At 39.4% G+C, this 16,623-nt stretch overlaps 1 protein-coding gene across 2 annotated transcripts in view; it reads left to right on the forward strand.

The window, feature by feature from the left end:
* ADAMTS6 (ADAM metallopeptidase with thrombospondin type 1 motif 6) overlaps nt 1-16,623 on the forward strand; it is a 350,370-nt gene that overhangs the window by 315,672 nt on the left and 18,075 nt on the right. For both annotated transcript variants that reach the window (XM_073680240.1, XM_073680241.1), the window contains exons 21-22: nt 3,212-3,341; nt 9,568-9,772. In XM_073680240.1, the coding sequence (XP_073536341.1) occupies nt 3,212-3,341; nt 9,568-9,772 (335 nt within the window). The remainder of the gene's footprint in view (nt 1-3,211; nt 3,342-9,567; nt 9,773-16,623) is intronic.

The raw sequence follows: 16,623 nt of genomic DNA on the forward strand, positions 1-16,623 counted from the left end.
CTTCTGGAACAAAGTCATCCTTTTCATACCCATAGTACTCGAGTGTACGAAGTAACTCGTTTTGTAGGGTACTCACATATACCTCAGCATTGAGACCACCATCGATCCTGGTCAAGTATCCAGCGTCTTTGGCTGTAAAACAACCCGATATCATCAGGCTTCCTTCATCGAACTTTAGCGTTCCTTCAATGTTTCGATCAGTCAGCCCCTTTTTCCCTTGTTTCTTTCAGACCCATTTGCAGCAATCAGAGGCTAGTCTATTGACTTTTTGTCTCATCGCTCCAAATCACCCGTTCACAATCTTCAACTGTCCACTTTTCGTACTTTTTTGCAAACTCGAGTCGATGTATGTTATAACGATATTGAAATCGAGGCTTCTTAACTTTTTTCGGGCCACCATTCCAGACTTATGTAACGTGCGTCGCACTGTGCTACAAAGTATATGAGTGACCTCCACTGCCGTGTTTGTCGTGCCAGAACTGATAGACCTTGTGATGAGTCGACTTGTTGACTCTGATATTTTGCCTGGACTTCCACCTCTTGGCTTTTGAATGGCTGGACTGATTTCATTTTGTATTCTTCTAACTGTAATGGCACTCACATGATACAGTTGGGCAATTTTCTTGGTCGAGAGACCACTATTGAGCTGGATGATGCTGTTTCTCTTTTCTTGGGAAACCAGTGACCTTTTGCTTGGGAATCAACCTAATAATACACGGAGCTATTAGGCAATGTGAGAACAGATTGTAATTTGTAGTATACAGGAAGAAAATGATTTTTCCACCACCAGGAGCATAACAGTAACAATGCAGTGACATGACGAGAATCTGCATTACTAATCATATCCAAAATAGTTGCAACTCAAATTTATGTATGAGATAGCCAAGATGATCGTCTATAAAGTGATGGTAGTCTCACATTCGAAGCGGTAGAGGATGGGGCGATATGGAGCCTGAAAGTCAAAAGTTCAAAACCAGGGCTGTGGAGTCGGTGTCCATTTTGGTGGAGTCGGAGTTGGTATAAAATGGACCGACTCCTAAAATATATAATAAATTGGGTACAGTAGTTCAATGCAGTTTGTGGGGAATATTTTTTCATAAGAATTTGGGAAAGTTATGAAATGTCCTATAAATGTCTGTCCTATTCCTGATCTAAGGGTCTAGACTTTTAGCTGAGATGAATCTGTGCTACAGTAAATTGATCACTTAAACCTGAGCCATGTATGAGGGAGTCGCAGTTGGAGTCGGTGTCATGGAAATTGAGGAGTCGGAGGTTTAGCTTACCGACTCCACAGCCCTGTTCAAAACAGTATTACCATTTTTCCCCCCAGATAATATAATAAGGTCCTGAAGAAGGGGGGGGGGGGGGTGTAATCAATGAATTCAGAATTCTCTGATAGGATAGAAAATGTGTTTTATAAACACTGCGATTCACATACAACTCCCTATTCTAAGGAATAAGTCCTTTTGTATTTTTGATGATGATGGTATGATGGGTATTTTTATATTCTCTCATTGAGCAGCTTGATTTTGGCAAGCCTGGTGCAGTAAATGGTCGTAATATTGGAGGTGCGAAATGAGACTCGACAGTGCTTTAGAATAATTGATAACTGGAACTGCAGGGGAAGCTTTGGTTGCTTGCAAGGTGGCACTTTCCCACAGTGAAAGATCATATTTTATTTAACATAGGAAGCATCTAATCCCTAATTTGATTACAAGCATATAATTAGGAAAAAGTAAACTCGCCTGCAGCTATGAACCAACAAAAGAGGAAATGTATTCAGCTCTCCAGCTGGCGCTCAAATTAAGTATCTCCGTGTAGGCTTGCATTTATTTTTTTTAGCTCATATAATGTGTGCTGCCGATCTACCACCAAAGCATTGTCAAGTGAATTTACATATGAGACGAGATGTTCTGAAGTCTTTTTTCTTTTAAAAAAAAGGCATTTTTTAGGAGGGGGAAGGGGAGGGGGGAATGACAAAACCCTCACATTTTACCCAGAATCACAAATCGCCTTCCCCCAATCATTCTCCATGACCTGACATATAAGAAGTTCCCTGGTAGGGTTTATACACAGGTGAGCTGTGGAAATTGATAGTTTTAAATGATTTTATCTCTTGAGCCAAAATGATTTTTCTAGAGGTATATTTAAAGACATGTAAGGGACTAGTAAACCTGCTGCCAGGCAGTCAAGCATATTCGTGAGCTCTGTATAATCCCGCCCCTACCATTGATTGGCAACTTTCTGCCTATGCAGTGTACACAGAAAGCTGCCAATCAGTGGTGTAGGCGGGGTTATAGAGACCAACATTCAGAGAACTGCTAAATCTACAGCAGATAAAACAGGGATTTTATCAAAATGACTGCAAGCCGGCGAGTAAGTGATACATCGCTGGAATCAAGGTCTCTGACCCCACATTATACTGCTCTCAAGCAAAAACCTGGTGACAGATTCCCTTTAATGCCATACTGGAAGTTGTTCTCACAATAATTACAGCATGCTATCCATTGTATGTATGTGTTATCCAATCATTGACTCAAAGGCGTTCTCTGTGATCTCAAGTTCTAAAGATGTCCATGGTAAATTACTGCTGATTTCTGTAATTTTTCAACTCTGTGGACCATGCACCTTAAATGCTCTCCTCCCCTTCCCACCAATTGAAATTTTCAGTCTGGCTGTACTTCCTTCAAGCGTCAGCACTTGATAAACTAGCAATGAATGAAGGTGTGCAGTGTACTACTAATGTACAGATACTTTACACTAATCGATATATAAGGGCTTGTTCACACAAGGTTAAAATATGCAGTTTACATTACCAGCAAAGTGAATGAGATTTCTGAAATCTCATGCACACGCTGCTTATTTTTTCCTTGAAGATTTTAACCATCAAGAGTTTTTTCAAATCTGCAGCATGTCAATTCTTTCAGCATTATTGCAGCTTTTTAAAAAAATGCAAATATAAAAAAACGTCGTGAAAACATATAAAAATTGCACCTATTGTACACAGCATTTTTCCTTCCAACACTCGAGTATTTGCAACAGATTTTTCTGCACCGAAAATCAAGCGTGTGCACATACCCTATGCGTTTGCGAATTGTAACCTTTGCAGAACATGTACTCATGTATTATGTAACCAGTGCTGCACCATGTGTTTCTATAACTTTTTGCATGATGATTTTAATTGACTTAATTTTTTCTTTTTTTTTTGCAGGTATCCAGAAGCAAGAGGTTTTGTGTAAAAGACTGGATGACAACTCTGTGGTGCAGAATAATTACTGTGATTTGGACAGTAAGCCGCCGGAAAACCAGAGAGCATGTAACACAGAGCTCTGCCCTCCTGAGTAAGTACCACTCCATCAGTTATATAGTTGCAATCGGGCAAATGAGAACGGGAAATATTCTCAAATGTTCTTAGAACTGCTTTGATTAAGAAAGTAGTCTTTTTTTTCCCCCCTAACTGGCATAATTGGAGGAAAAGTGCAACAAAATCACATACTGCAATTTTAAAGGGAATCTGTCAGCAGGTTTTTGCTACCTTTATCTGAGAGCAGCGTAATGAAGGGACAGAGACCCTGATTTCAGCGATGTATCACTTAGTTTACTGGGTGCAGTAGTTGTGACACAGAGTTTTTATATGTAGCTTGTAGCAGAGCTGAGAAAACTAATCCCGCCCACACCACTGCTCTCTGTGTACATTGTCTATTGACAGTAAGCTGCTAATTAGTACTGGGGGCGGAGTTGGAGCCGGATTCACATGGGCACATAGTCGGACAATGATAATCTCCTGTTGATAAAACACTCACACAACAGCACACAGCCTAATAAGTGACACATCGCTGGAATCAGTGTCTCAGCCCCTACCTCATGCTGCTTTCAGTTTGAATAGAAAAATATTGCTGTGAAGGCAACAGTATCACTAAAAAAGTCACATTTACCACTTTGTAATAAAAAAACATTAATTTGCAAAAACATGGAAAGACACAAAAACCAAATTCCCATGTGCATGGGTTGTAACAGGAGGGGCAGTGTCCATTATATGCACACAGACATCTTTGGGGTTTAGGAGTAAAATGTGTTTTGTACTAAGAAGAAATTGACTCAAAAGTCTCAAGGAAAAGTTTTGTTGTTAATTTAAGGATTTATTGTGGTCTCCTCTGGAGTGCTTCTGTCTGAAGCTGAAGGCTGTTTACCATTTGTACAGCTGAGGATTTTGACAGTCCGTGAACATAATAAATCTATCCAGCTAAACACTATTTCTCTTTTTTTTGCATATGTGAAGAATAAAATGTCTCGAAAAAACATTTGGTATTACTTTATTAGAAGCAGCCTTCCTTGAACCTTAGTGGGGCAAAGGCTGTCGGAGTTGAGGTTGAACAGTCTGAAACGTTTCCCCAGTGAGATCCCATTCCCTAGCAATAGTGTGATCTTTCGAGGAAAAGCATTAGCTGTACCTCGATTACTCTGGTTCGGTGCTGTCTCTTTCTTATCTTTACATGGAACTTAAGACACGGCTCATTCTTGAAATGGTTATCTTACAGAAGTAATTCCTGAAAACTCAGCCTTCTACATAAAAGTCAACAGATGGTTATGATAAGGTTCTGAAGAAATTGTAAGAAAATCCCGGCTATGTTACATTTCGTATGTCATTGGTTATCCCGGCTATGTTACATTTCCTATGTCATTGGTTATCCCGGCTATGTTACATTTCATATGTCATTGGTTATCCCGGCTATGTTACATTTCCTATGTCATTGGTTGTCCCGGCTATGTTACATTTCGTATGTCATTGGTTATCCCGGCTATGTTACATTTCGTATGTCATTGGTTATCCCGGCTATGTTACATTTCATATGTCATTGGTTATCCCGGCTATGTTACATTTCATATGTCATTGGTTATCCCGGCTATGTTACATTTCATATGTCATTGGTTATCCCGGCTATGTTACATTTCATATGTCATTGGTTATCCCGGCTATGTTACATTTCATATGTCATTGGTTAGCCCGGCTATGTTACATTTCATATGTCATTGGTTAGCCCGGCTATGTTACATTTCATATGTCATTGGTTAGCCCGGCTATGTTACATTTCGTATGTCATTGGTTATCCCGGCTATGTTACATTTCATATGTCATTGGTTATCCCGGCTATGTTACATTTCATATGTCATTGGTTATCCCGGCTATGTTACATTTCATATGTCATTGGTTAGCCCGGCTATGTTACATTTCATATGTCATTGGTTAGCCCGGCTATGTTACATTTCATATGTCATTGGTTAGCCCGGCTATGTTACATTTCATATGTCATTGGTTATCCCGGCTATGTTACATTTCGTATGCCATTGGTTATCCCGGCTATGTTACATTTCATATGTCATTGGTTATCCCGGCTATGTTACATTTCATATGTCATTGGTTAGCCCGGCTATGTTACATTTCATATGTCATTGGTTAGCCCGGCTATGTTACATTTCATATGTCATTGGTTATCCCGGCTATGTTACATTTCGTATGTCATTGGTTATCCCGGCTATGTTACATTTCGTATGCCATTGGTTATCCCGGCTATGTTACATTTCGTATGTCATTGGTTATCCTGGCTATGTTACATTTCGTATGTCATTGGTTATCCCGTCTATGTTACATTTCGTATGTCATTGGTTAGCCCGGCTATGTTACATTTCGTATGTCATTGGTTATCCCGGCTATGTTACATTTCATATGTCATTGGTTATCCCGGCTATGTTACATTTCATATGTCATTGGTTATCCCGGCTATGTTACATTTCATATGTCATTGGTTATCCCGGCTATGTTACATTTCATATGTCATTGGTTATCCCGGCTATGTTACATTTCATATGTCATTGGTTATCCCGGCTATGTTACATTTCATATGTCATTGGTTATCCCGGCTATGTTACATTTCATATGTCATTGGTTATCCCGGCTATGTTACATTTCATATGTCATTGGTTATCCCGGCTATGTTACATTTCGTATGTCATTGGTTAGCCCGCCTATGTTACATTTCATATGTCATTGGTTATCCCGGCTATGTTACATTTCGTATGTCATTGGTTATCCCGGCTATGTTACATTTCGTATGTCATTGGTTATCCCGGCTATGTTACATTTCGTATGTCATTGGTTAGCCCGGCTATGTTACATTTCGTATGTCATTGGTTATCCCGGCTATGTTACATTTCGTATGTCATTGGTTATCCCGGCTATGTTACATTTCGTATGTCATTGGTTATCCCGGCTATGTTACATTTCGTATGTCATTGGTTATCCCGGCTATGTTACATTTCCTATGTCATTGGTTATCCCGGCTATGTTACATTTCATATGTCATTGGTTATCCCGGCTATGTTACATTTCATATGTCATTGGTTGTCCCGGCTATGTTACATTTCGTATGTCATTGGTTATCCCGGCTATGTTACATTTCATATGTCATTGGTTATCCCGGCTATGTTACATTTCATATGTCATTGGTTATCCCGGCTATGTTACATTTCATATGTCATTGGTTATCCCGGCTATGTTACATTTCATATGTCATTGTTTATCCCGGCTATGTTACATTTCATATGTCATTGGTTAGCCCGGCTATGTTACATTTCGTATGTCATTGGTTAGCCCGGCTATGTTACATTTCGTATGTCATTGGTTAGCCCGGCTATGTTACATTTCGTATGTCATTGGTTATCCCGGCTATGTTACATTTCGTATGTCATTGGTTAGCCCGGTTATGTTACATTTCATATGTCATTGGTTAGCCCGGCTATGTTACATTTCGTATGTCATTGGTTAGCCCGGCTATGTTACATTTCGTATGTCATTGGTTAGCCCGGCTATGTTACATTTCGTATGCCATTGGTTATCCCGGCTATGTTACATTTCGTATGTCATTGGTTATCCCGGCTATGTTACATTTCGTATGTCATTGGTTAGCCCGGCTATGTTACATTTCATATGTCATTGGTTAGCCCGGCTATGTTACATTTCGTATGTCATTGGTTATCCCGGCTATGTTACATTTCGTATGTCATTGGTTATCCCGGCTATGTTACATTTCGTATGTCATTGGTTATCCCGGCTATGTTACATTTCGTATGCCATTGGTTATCCCGGCTATGTTACATTTCGTATGTCATTGGTTATCCTGGCTATGTTACATTTCGTATGTCATTGGTTATCCCGTCTATGTTACATTTCGTATGTCATTGGTTAGCCCGGCTATGTTACATTTCGTATGTCATTGGTTATCCCGGCTATGTTACATTTCATATGTCATTGGTTATCCCGGCTATGTTACATTTCATATGTCATTGGTTATCCCGGCTATGTTACATTTCATATGTCATTGGTTATCCCGGCTATGTTACATTTCATATGTCATTGGTTATCCCGGCTATGTTACATTTCATATGTCATTGGTTATCCCGGCTATGTTACATTTCATATGTCATTGGTTATCCCGGCTATGTTACATTTCATATGTCATTGGTTAGCCCGGCTATGTTACATTTCATATGTCATTGGTTAGCCCGGCTATGTTACATTTCATATGTCATTGGTTATCCCGGCTATGTTACATTTCGTATGTCATTGGTTATCCCGGCTATGTTACATTTCGTATGTCATTGGTTATCCCGGCTATGTTACATTTCGTATGTCATTGGTTATCCCGGCTATGTTACATTTCATATGTCATTGGTTGCAGACTGTATATACCACAGCACTGCCTCTGCTGTCTGATCATTCTGAAGCAGTTTAACACATAGCGTACTATCTAGCGGGCTTCTCACCGAAAATGTCAAACCTGTCAACATGCGATAATGAAGAATTTCACACTCCGATACAGGATGAATGTCTGATACAGGATGAATGAAACTTAAGTAACTTGTTTTTTTTTCACTTCTCCTCCTTAGAGACAACAAAACACAATCTGAAACAGCGCACATGACACAAATGTCAAATTAAATATTTTTGGCTCCCTTCCAGGGTTGAGCAGCATGTCGTTCCATGTTTTTAAAAGACTTTTGTTCCTTTTTATTAGCTATTTCAGTGCACAGTCAACCTGCTAAAAGGTTAAATAGATTTTATGTTACATTGCTGTCATTATAGAACATGCCGGGGCTTAGATACATAACGGAAGTAATCTGTCAACTCCTATATTCTGTGCCGGTGATACATAAACATGACAGTTATATCACAGTATTGGCAAGCCGTGTATTGAATAGTCTTAGATTTTCTAAGAAAAACCATACCCTCAAGTTTTATTTCTGAAAGTTCTCTAAGATTCTTGAAATCATGATCTTTTTTTTTAGATGTATTGCATTGCTGTTTACATCTAGGAGTATCCTTGGTTACAAACTTACACCTTTATAAGACTAGGTTCACACTTACACAGTGCTCTCTCAGCCTAGCGCTGCGTCAGAATCTGCAAAAAAACTGTATTCCGATGAGAACCCAGACAGAGTCCCGATGGAGCGACTTTGTCTACTCAGCTACTAGTGTTGGCAAAGTTGTAGAAACATTTTTTTATTTTTTACAATGTTATACATTTTTTTTTATATATTTTTATATATTATATTTTTATTTCTATTTTTTTCTATTTTTTATATATATATTTATATTTTTTTATTTATATTTTTTATTTTTTTTTTTAGTTATATTATATACGGTATTTATTTTTTTACAATCTACTATTTGCCCTAGAAACCGTATCTGACTACAGAGTAATACCATAAACTAAGCAACGTCCCAATTCTTTGTAGTTCATTTTGATATTGTTACAGTCAGAAGGTAATTGGGTCAAACAGGTCCAAAACTATGGTTGCCAAGATCCAATGTAGATTTAACATCCCTCAACACCTTTAAAGGGAATCCGTCAGTAGGATCAACCCTCCTAAGCCGTGTATATGAGCATGTAGGTCATAGGAAGATGAATAAAATAATGCTTTGATATGATGACTTATTGCAGAGAAATTCATGTTTTTCTTAATGTGTAAATTATGTGTTCAGATCTCTGGACGGGACAGAGATCTTCCCAAGTTTCTTCCTCCAAAGCTTATTTTACTAGTGAGTGACACCTCTGTATGTAAATTTATCCCCTCGCTACATGTGTGATGTTAGGCTTCATTCATGAAAGCTTGGGTGTTCGCAGATAGCCCCTGTCCTCGCTTCTGCCGTGTTCTACTCTTCTTCAGATTCTTTGGAAGATCTCTGTCCTGCCCAGAGATCTTAATTCCTCATTTACATATTAAGAAAAATTAGGATTTCTCTGCAATGTGTCATTGGATCGCAGATATCAATGTATCAGTTTATTCAACTTTCTATGACCTACATGCCCATATAGACAGGTTAGGAGGGTTGAATCTACTGATTAGATTCCCTTTAAATAGGCAATATATATTAAAACTTTTATATTAAGTGCTTGGTTAAGTAAGTGATCCTTTTTCCACATTTTAGGAGAGTTTGAGGAGCCCCTGCACTTTTTATCTGGTGTTTCTTGAATGACTTAGATGAACCTTATTACCTTGTCATTACAGGTGGTTTATCGGGGACTGGTCTGAGTGCAGTAAGACATGTGATGGGGGAATGCGTACACGGACAGTACTGTGCATTCGGAGGATCGGACCTTCAGAAGAAGAGACACTAGATGACGTCAGCTGCTTAACTCATCGGCCCATCGAAAAGGAAGCTTGTAATAATCAGTCTTGTCCTCCTCAATGGATTGCTTTGGACTGGTCAGAGGTAAGATTGACATTTTATACTATTGTAAATATTGTATAGTTTACTGTATATAGTTAATTAACTTGTGATCAATTTTTTGTTCTCATCTTATGAGACTAGTAGATGTAAAACCAACACTACCCATTTAACATGTTTATAGATATTGCTTTAAAGAGAACCAGTCAGCACAAAATAACTGTTCAAACCAAACACTGGCATTCGATGCACCCTTGACTTGGCCAAACAGTCCAGTACACCTTCCCACCTGGTTGATTTTGATATATCTTCACCCTCCTATTCCTTGATTGAGAGCTCTGACTGTACAGGAGCGTGAGAAGGGCAGAGATAGTTGGAAAGCAAGTATGTGGGGGGGGGGGAGGTACACTGTACCATGTGCCTGTGCCAAGGGTACATTGAGAACTTGTGCTTGATTTGAACAGTCATTTTGTTCTGGCAGACTCCCTTTAATCCCTTCACGACATATGATATACAGTTACGTCATATGTTGTGTCCCAGCATTTGATGCGTGCTCACACTGCAAGCCCGCATCTTTCCCGGCAGATGATGGCTGATTTATACAACCATCATCTTCCTCGGCTATGTTGTTAAATGCCACTGTCAAACTCTGACAGCGGCATTTAACACACGCCAGCAGGGCAGCTTGTCATTCCACGCTTGCATGACGTAACTGCGGGCATGGTCTGCTGAAGACCTCCGTGCTTGTCATGATTCTCCTGTGAAAGCCATCCTGTAGCTGGCGTTCATAGGAGATTGTGATTTTCACTATACATAGCAGTGCTGATAGCACAAGCAATCAGATGATCACAGCTTCAAGTTCCCCAATACTGTAAAAAGTTCAAAAAATTAAAAAAAGTTTTTAAAAATAGGAAAAAAAAACCACAAAAGTTCAAATCACCCACCTTTTTCCCCATTAAGAATAAAACATAAAAAATACACATATTTGGTATCGCTGCGTTTGTAATATATCAAAATCTAAAATAAATTAATCCGATTAATTAACGGCGTAATGAGAAATAACAAATCAAAATGCCAGAATTAAGGGTTTTTTTTGGCCCCTGCAACATTGCAATAAAATGAAATAAGAGGCACTCAAAACATTGTCTCTACCACAAAAATGGTATCCGTAAAAACGTCAGGGCTCAAAAAAATAAGCCATCACTCAGCACTATATCATGAAAATTGGCAGCGTTATGGGTCTCAGAAAATGGTGACACAAGCTAGGGTTTGGGTTTTTTTTTCACAAATTTCCAAATTTTTTTCACCACTTAAAAAAAAAAACCTACACACGTTTGGTATCTGCGTAATCATACTGACCTGGAGAATCATATTGCCAGGTCAGTTTTACCCTATAGTCAACATGGTAAATAACACCTCCCCCCACCTACAAAAAATTGGGAAATTGCACTTTTTTTTGTTGCAATTTTAACACACGTGAATTTTTTTCCAGCATTCCAGTGAATCACATGATAAAATGAATGATGTCATTTTCAAAAGTTTATCTCATCCTGCAAAAAACAAGCCCTCATATGGCTACGGGGATTGAAAAATAAAAAAAGTTCTGGCTCTTAGAATAAGGGGAGGAAAAAACGAAAAATCGCCCGGGGGTGAAGGGGTAAGGTATTTTTTCATAGATAAATCCCAATTTTTTAGCTAATTCTAAATTGCACAGTTTCCTTTGTAAGACTAAAAGCCGTGTAATACCACAACACACCTTAGGTAGACTCTGAAATATGCTTACTTCACTTACAGTTATACGCATTCCTAAAACCAACCTCCAAGGACGCCTTAGGCTAGGAAAGTCTAGTGAGACAATTGAAACAAGTCACCATCCGTCTTTTCACATCCTAACCAATACTTTTACATCTTTTTTTTGTATATCTCCTGAAGGCGAATGTTACAGGAGGGAAAAAAAAATTCATTGCTTTTCTTAAGTTTTTAGACAGGTTAAAATGTATATGTATGATGTCAGAATGAAGGGCTTATTTTCAAAGAAACGAGTAAAGACTAAGAAAGTCTTTTCTAAATAGTAATAAAAAAGAAAAAAAATAATATTTCTATGGTTTTGTTTGTACTAGAAATAGTATTTATTGATTTTTGATGTTTGTATATTTCATGTTGCCCTACCAAAAATGTGCTCACATTGGTTCGTAGACCCGCTGCCATTCTTTTAATCTTGACTTGGCAAACCTCAGAGTCCTTTAAATCTGAAGATGGACCCCTTTATTTTAACTAATTTGCCTTAGTGTGAATGTGGTAATAATCCAATAAGCCCAATCTGGGCTGCTGGTGTAAGGGCGCAGTTAGACGACCGTATAAACCAGACCGAAATCGGAACGCAGTGCACGGACTGGCCGGCAGCTCTCCCCACCCGAGCATGAGAGCTGCACAAAAATATATGAAGCTGTTATGCTCAAGTCGGGAGAGCTGCCGGCCAGTCCGTGGACTGCCAACCTTGTTCCTATTTATGTGGCCGTCTGACTGCGCCCTAAAGCTGGCCTTCTATTTCTTCTCACCCTCTCATGTACATAACTATGGATTTGGCTAAATGTGTGTGTGTTCTCAATAAGTAAGGGTGCATTTATACTGCAAGATTATTATTATTCGTAGGAACGCTTGTCTTGCGATGATCTTTCTGATGAAACAGGCTGCTGATTGCGTTTTGCTTGTTCATCGGGTGAAACGTTCTTTTGGCTTTCACATAAGATCATCATTCTTAACAACGCATTGTCCCGTGTAAACAGGACTTGTGTTGCAGAGAACAATGGCAGCCTATACAGACTACAAAATCTGTTACAGATCACTCAGTGTGCATCGTTAATCGCGGTCTGCCTGTGTAAGCAGGCGATTAAATGTCCAACTATCGGTAAATATTACCGGATTGACGGTCATTTAACACTGCAAAATAGGGTAATGTAAACCCATTTTAAGTCACTGCCAGACAGCTCTGGCGATGGCTTATCTCCCCTGATGACAAAAAGAATTGGGCATGTTGAAATCCAGCTGCCTAATCACTGTCTTACATGATAGCGGAGATTGGAGTACATTTGGCAGGTTTGGCTGACATAATGTGTATGGGCCAGATTAAGGTCTGAGGGTCAGAGCATTAGCCTGAATCTATGGTGAGAAAGAGCTTTGGTTTCAGCACAATGCTACTAGATTTGACTAGTGGTGCAAAATTTTGAGATGGCTTATGTTTTCGTCAGCTATTGAAAGCCGAACTATTTTATTGTAATTTTAAGGCGTTGTATCATCATAGATAACTTCCTTAGGCTGCATTCACATGTCCGTGTTTGACAGGTCGTGTATGTACGGTGATGTCTGGACTGATTTTGGATCTTCTGACCCAAAATAAGCAGCCTTCAAGGCATATATAGTATAAGTCTGATGAGTTCGGGTACACAGATATTTGAATGCAGCCTTAATCTGAAACCCTCTGCAGTGATTATTTGATCGCCAAGAGCCCGGCTCCCCTGACTAAAGCAAAAAAAAATTGGGGGGTGAAAAGAAATAACCAACTATGCATTTTCCCTAAATGAAACCTCTTGGATGAATCACATGGATGGCCAGAGCCCATCAATGTGAACCAAAACTTTGGTGTGGCTTATTGAAAGGGGTGCCAATCAGAGGAATTCAGTCCCCCCCTACAGTCCCTCAACATTTATAAATCTGCCCTAATTAGGTTATCTTAAGATAAAATCATTTAGAAGCCAACATATTTTTATGTCGTGCTGTCTTGGTAATCTGAAAGCATATATAACAGTGAACGTTATCCTCATGAGTGGATGACTGATCATTGACTGGTTAAAGAGGTTGTCCACTACTTTAGCATTGATGACCTATCCTTAAGATAGGTCATCAATGTCTGATTGGTCGGGGTCTGACACCCGACACCCCGGCCGATCGGCTACTATCTGTGGCAGCAACTGCTGGCCGGAAATACTCGCTTGTGGAGCTGCTCAGTCTTCTGGTAGTGTCCACCGCAGGGTACTACACATCCGCCTCCTATTGATTTGAATAGGAGGCGGATGTGCATTACCAAGACCCGGCCACTACCAGTAGACAGCCAGCTCGACAAGAGAGTATGTGCCACTGTCAACACTGATTGGGCGGGGGTGCCGGGTGTCAGATCCTGACTGATCAGATATTGATGACCTATCTTAAGGATAGGTCATCACTGCTAAAGTAGTGGACAACCTCTTTAAAGATGCTTGAAATGTCTCATCATCCATTAAATCCATAAATGGACTTATAAAAGAAAAAAACACCCCCAAAAAAAACAGGCGAAAAAAAATTCATGACGGCAAAGAACACAACAGCAAAACAGATCAAAAGTAATTCTCAGCTTACCATGTCAGCTTCCAGTAATAAAAACCTAAAGTCCGTTTTCAAAGGATCATGTCCCAAAAGCCTGATAATCCTATGCCAACAATTTACTGTATGCGATAAACCTGAAGCTCAGTCAGTTGTAACCCCTTACGAGTCCATTCACTACATTTTTTCCAGCACAGATGTACCATAATTATTGAATGAGACTATAAACTATATAGGATACGGTTAAAATCCCCAGTTGATTTCTGGCCTGGCCTGCAGATCCTCAGTCTGGGGTATTTTTGGGGGTTGATGAAAACAGTAGGAGAGAGCGAGCAGCGTTTCTTAGAAGCCACGATGGGTTTATATTTCTTAGAAAACAAAGATTGCTCTTAATGTGACTGCTTGACAGTGCTATACAGCAAAGATAACTCTGGATTTTGCTGAAATTCGTGCCTTTGAGAAAGAACAGATCGGAGTTGTTCTTTTCGGCATGCACACACTGTCATTTCATAATAGTAATTCATTAGGCTACAATGCGCGCTCTGTAATAATAAGCGCATTTTGTGCTCACATAAAAGAATTTACACACATTTTCTTTTCTCCTCTGAAGCGCCTGGGTTACCAAAACACTAAGAAGACTGATTGATCTGTAAAAAAAAAAAAAAAAGAAAAAAAAAGAATTTAAATAAAACATTGTTATCTCAAAAATGTGGTAAGTGGGTGCCACATGAAAGCAGTTTTGAAAATGCCAGCATATTGGCACAGTGTAGTAAAAACATCCATGCATACCAGAACTGGGGGGATCACGTTTGTTTTTCAGCGCTAGATAAATATATAAGGTTTTTTTTTTTTTGTCTGGAACATTTGTACACCAGGGACAAAGAGCCATGGTCGGTTTCTAAAAGGGAGCTTGGCGATTAAGACGTCTTATTTAAAGGAACTCTAAACCGAAATGAATCATTAAGTTAAACAAGAAATATAGTTCCCTCCTAATATCTTAGATTCTGATTCATCAAGACCAGTGAATTTCTCGCTGGTCTTGATGAGGGGGCATGTCGGAGTCGGACGCTACTGGTTAATTAAGAGGCCCATGCCTTTAAATGAATTAGGGGCGTCTGACAAGTGGTGTGTGCCTTAGTGTGCCATACCAGAAATCTTCCTCCAGTCCTTGACTGGAGCTACTGTAGATTTCTGACACAAATAATTAGGTGAGCTTTCTTGGTCACTTCCCGAGAAATTGGTTTGAAACCGACAAAAATTGCAACATTTTTGCGCAGCTTGGAATTGTGCAAACATTTTTGCAACTTTTTGAAGCAATTTACACTAGAGTTTTGACTAAATTGCTTTGATGAATCAGGGCAATAGTCTGCAGTATTTTCTTAATTTGTAAGTCAATTTTGTAAAAACCCTGTAAAGAAGACAGGAGTTAATAATCTTCTGATCAGTTCCATCTTTGGCTGGTAGTAAGCCAACAGCACTTCCTTTGAGTCAAGTAGGCAGGACCTTTTATTCTATATTGAGAGTGTGCATGTCCCAGTCAGCGATGCAACAATGCTACTGGCCTGACCTGTCAGTCATGCAGGAGGATCTGCCCACCATTATTGACTTGTCGTATCATCCAAAAGAAATCCTATTTTTCCACTTCTTCCATGTACTTTTGGTATACTAGTACACTTCACAGATGATATCCACTGTATTTTCCGGTGTAGACTTATTGTAGAAAACTGCTAATCGGCAGAGTTTCGCTCCTGTAGTGCTCCCCCACAAGACCTTTCTATTAAAAATGTTTAATACGTGCGCGCCTACCATTCTAACTCTATGAGCTGACATACTCTAAGCAATGAACTATAGAAGGCTGAGCTTCTTTTAAAGGGAATCTATTAGCAGATTTTTATTATATAATCTGAGAGCAGCATGATTTAGAGCCAGAGACCATGATTTCAGCGATGTGTCACTTACTGGGCTGTGTTTTGCTGTTTCCATACAATCAGTGTTTTAGCAGCAGTAGATTTTCAATAAAGGAGAAACCGCCTCGTGCCTGGTAGAACAACCACGCCCCCACCACTGATTGGCAGCTTTCTGTCACTATACATAGAAATCTGCCAATCAGTGATGTGGGCGGGGTTATACACAGCTCAGGTTTCCTAGATCTGCAGCAGAGAAAATTGTGATTCTATCATAACTGCGGCACCCAGTAAACTAAGTGATACATTGCTGGAATCAGAGTCTCTGTCCCTACATTATGGTGCTGTCAGATTATATTGCAAAAACCTGCTGACATATTCTCTTTAAGGACATGGCTCTCATATAAGTGAAAGATTTTTTTTAAGATATTCAGTGGAATTTAAACATTGCTCTTGTCTTTACATTGATCTATGGTGATTTCTACAATGTCGGCTTCCCTTTGGGATAAGCACAAGATATTGTCGCGCCTGGTGTAGTAAAGAAAAACGAGCCCCATCATTCCATGTCTTCCATTACTGGTCATGTAATCTTCCTCGTAAAACTCATCACAGCTTTTAATTTTAACAAGCATGATC

This window comes from Phyllobates terribilis, unplaced genomic scaffold, assembly GCF_046119375.1.
Source record: "Phyllobates terribilis strain yellow unplaced genomic scaffold, ASM4611937v1 Scaffold_1__5_contigs__length_1240528914, whole genome shotgun sequence".
Taxonomy (NCBI): domain Eukaryota; kingdom Metazoa; phylum Chordata; class Amphibia; order Anura; family Dendrobatidae; genus Phyllobates; species Phyllobates terribilis.